We start from the raw sequence: 3,866 nt of genomic DNA on the forward strand, positions 1-3,866 counted from the left end.
TGATCCAAGCCCGAGGTGGGAATCGAACCCGCGACCTTTGGGTTGCCAGGCAAGCACTTTACCCACCCGGCTAGCCCGGTCGTCTCTAAATTGAAATGGAATAATTTATTTTTAATGGTGTACTAATACCAGTCTTTTTTTTATCTGTGGTAAAATTTTTTTGGAACTTTTTTCAATTCCAGTTTTGCTTATTCAAGTGGAACTTCTTTAGATGATTAGTGTATAATAAAATTATTTAAAATCTGTTAGTTACTCAGTCTAATATTCCATCATGAAGACAAAACAGAAGTAATGAATTTGATGATAATATTTTGAATTATCCCATCTCATCTTTACTATTACAATAAAAATAACTGAATATCACACTTTAACCCTATAGCTGTTTTACAGAACAGCCCAATGTTTTTCTGTTATTGTTATTTTTAAGATAAAGATATTTTTATTCTATGAACTATGTACATCAACCTCACATATCTGTTATTATTTTTTCCAGTTCCAACAAGAAGAATAAATGGTTAATGCAATTAACAAACAGAAGATGATGTTCCAAATATCAAGAATCCATTTAAGAAGTAAGAATACTGAAATGAATCAATAATTTCAACTTAAAAAAAAAATGTCTGTTATTGAATCTAAAAAGGAAGATATTTTTCAAGAAGAAAACATTCTACAGAAAATACAAAGAGTGCAGAAAAATTCAGAATCAGTTACAAATAATCAAAATAGCAATATGAAAACAGAAAATGTTGAACAGAATACAACTCTATTTTCAAATGAAAAATTCAAAGCAGAAAAGGTTGATAACAATCATTTGAAATGTGAAATTACTGGGATGTTACATGAAAATATACATAATCTGAAAAGTTGCTTCTTATTTAATACACAGAAGAAGCTCCATTCATGCAAAATGTGTGACAGAGCATTTTCACAAAAAAGTACTCTAAATAAACATTTATTGATTCATACTAACAGTAAACTCTTCTGTTGTGAAATATGTGGAAAAACATTTGAAGTGTCACATAAGCTAGAAAGGCATTTATTAATTCACTTTCAAGAAAACTTCTTTCCTTGTGAGATTTGTGGCAAGCGATTTTCACAATCCAGTTATCTAAAATCCCATTCATTAGTTCATTCCCAGGAGAAACCATATTCTTGTGAAAGATGCGGGAAAACCTTTGCCCACTTATGTAATATGAAATCCCATTTATTAATTCACACAAATGAGAAGCCATTCCATTGTGAAATATGTGGCAATGCATTCTCACAGTCAGGTACTCTGAAAAAGCATTTATTAGTTCACACTCAGGAGAAGCCCCACTCTTGTGAAATATGTGGCAAGTCATTTTCGGTATCTTGTAGTCTAAAATCACATTTAGCAATTCACAGCGATGAGAAACCTTTCTGTTGCCGAATGTGTGATAAGGCATTTTCTACATCAAGTGGTCTGAGAAAACACATGTTGGTTCACTCTAAGGAGAAACGCTTCACTTGCGAAGTATGTGGCAAAGCATTTGCACAGTCAGGTCATCTGAAAACTCATACATTGGTTCACACTCATGAGAAGGCCTTTACTTGTGAAATATGTGGCAAGGAATTTGCCACATCAGATGTTCTAAAACGGCATCTGTTAATCCACACTCAGGAGAAACCATTTACTTGTGAAATATGTGGCAAAGCATTTGCCAGGTCGGATGTTGTTAAAAAGCATATATTAGTTCACACACAAGATAGACGCTTCCCTTGTGAAATATGTGGAAAGCCATTTTTACAGGCAGGTTATCTGAAAAAACATATAATGGTTCATACTCAGGAGAAACCCTTCACTTGTGATAAATGTGGCAATGTGTTTGCACGGTTAGATAACCTGAAAAAGCATTTATTGGTTCACACACAGGAGAAACCCTTCTCGTGTGAAATATGTAGTAAACAATTTTCAACATCAGGAGATGTGAGAAAGCATTTATTGGTGGTACATGCTCAGGAGAGACCCTTCATTTGTGAAATATGTGGTAGGAAATCTTCAACATTAGGAGATCTTAAAAGACATATGTTAGTTCATTGTGAAAAGAAAACCTTGTCTTGTGAAATATGTTTAAAAACTTTTTCAAGACCTGATATTCTCAAAACACATTTATTACTCCACACTCAAGATAAGCCCTTCTCTTGTAAAATATGTGGCAAGCAACTTTCACATGGAAGCAGTCTAAGAAGACATTTACAGTTTTGTTTGCAAGAGAAAGTGTCATGAGCTGTGTGGCTCATATATTCTCCTTAACTAGTCCAAAAGTGGCTTGTGGATTCACTAATCAGAGGAACCGTTCTCATTTAGATAAGAAGTGCTTAATTTCTTCTGATGCAATATTTTTCTATTTTAAAAATGTGTTTTCCACTGCACATGCATAAGCATATATTTACTGGTCATTTTTGAAGCCACTCAATTATTTTTATAGTGTGCAAAATGGTTAAAAAAAAAACTTCGCAATAAGTTCTTTTGCTTATAGATTTATATCATATTGCAGTTGATGCAATGTGGTATAAACTTAATGCAAAGAAAAATATTCAGAAAACTGAACTCCATTTCTAAAAGTGATTATAATTTTGTGAATACAGTATTAAAAGTTAATTTATTTGAAAAAAAATTAGCCATTGTGTGTTTGTTAAGACCAGTGGCAGAAATAATTATAAAAGCACAACAGTTATCCTTCGAAAATACATTAGCATTAGCAGAGGCATATGAAACAAGAAAGCAAGCTTATTCAGCATCAGCCAAAAAAAAAACAAAAAAAAACTCCCATTTTACTCATCTACTCTCACTCCAAATGCTTCTCCAGCTCAGCCTTAAATTTATTTAAGCTATCAACTTCCTCAATATGATAGCATAGCTTAATTTATTATGGTACTCACATTTTTTTATAACCTTCAGTTGATGTTTGAATAGGGTGTATGATAATTTTAATTTAAATTGGGAGTAAGTAAGTTGGGATTTTAAAAAACAAAAGTTAAAATATGCGCAAGGAAGTAGAAGTGCACGTCTTCATCCTTGGTTGTCAATATTAAAGTTGAAAATAAATGGTTAATACTGGAGGCCAATAGCCATAACAAGTGGCTTTCATTATCCACATCTTCAGTTGGCAATGATGGGTTGAGAGTAAACACTTGTATTTAAGAAAGCTAAGTTTCCGTGATGCTCCTGGTTACATGTGAAAATCTCAGGTGCACGAGATTCCAAGCCGGTGCAATGTTGTAAGGTAGTTTGGTATTTAATACTTGGAGATTGGAATGGTGGCAGAACCATTCTATGACTAGGGCTTCATATTGGAAAATTTTAAAACTGGATTTTAATTTGATAATGGGAATGGTTGAGTCTACTAAGGGAGTATGATTGTGAGATTGAACATGTGATGCTAGTTCTGTGTTGGTTTGGCCTGTCCTAAAACTATTGTAGTGGTAGTATGCACGTTTGATGTTTTAATAGAACCATATTTTGAAGTTGTGCTACCAATGTAACATGCATTGCACTTTGGTTGACATTTTATTAGGTAAATAATATTGTTCATATTGCTGATATGATATTTTTGTGTGTCTTTGTATGAATTAAATAATGAGCCAAGTTTATTATAAGTTGAGAATGTGAGGGTGATGTCAGTACCTTTGAATATGCGGCGGAACTGATTGCAAAAATTACTATGGTAAGGTAGGATAATACGTAAATTATTATTAGAGATGTGTTTGGGTGGATTGTTAATATTATTTTGGATGGTTTGTTGAATTAATTGAATGGGGAACTTAGCTTTCTTATATACACGCGTTTGCTCTCAACCCATCATTGCCAACTGAAGACGTGGATAATGAAAGCCACTTGTTAT

General features: G+C 33.1%; 1 protein-coding gene across 1 annotated transcript; it reads left to right on the forward strand.

The window, feature by feature from the left end:
* The first annotated feature begins 616 nt into the window (after positions 1-616).
* On the forward strand, positions 617-2,306 carry LOC150075593 (uncharacterized). The gene has a single exon (XM_090388570.1). It carries the CDS (start codon positions 617-619, stop codon positions 2,246-2,248), a length of 1,632 nt encoding a protein of 543 aa, XP_090244696.1. The 3' UTR covers positions 2,249-2,306.
* The last annotated feature ends 1,560 nt before the right edge of the window (positions 2,307-3,866 follow it).

This window comes from Mastigoproctus giganteus, chromosome 14 (assembly GCF_048544385.1).
Source record: "Mastigoproctus giganteus isolate SK-2022 chromosome 14, ASM4854438v1, whole genome shotgun sequence".
Taxonomy (NCBI): Eukaryota; Metazoa; Arthropoda; class Arachnida; order Uropygi; family Thelyphonidae; genus Mastigoproctus; species Mastigoproctus giganteus.

Coding starts and splice junctions, on each gene's coding strand:
- LOC150075593 (XM_090388570.1), top strand. CDS start 617: ATGTCTGTTATTGAATCTAAAAAGGAAGATATTTTTCAAGAAGAAAAC.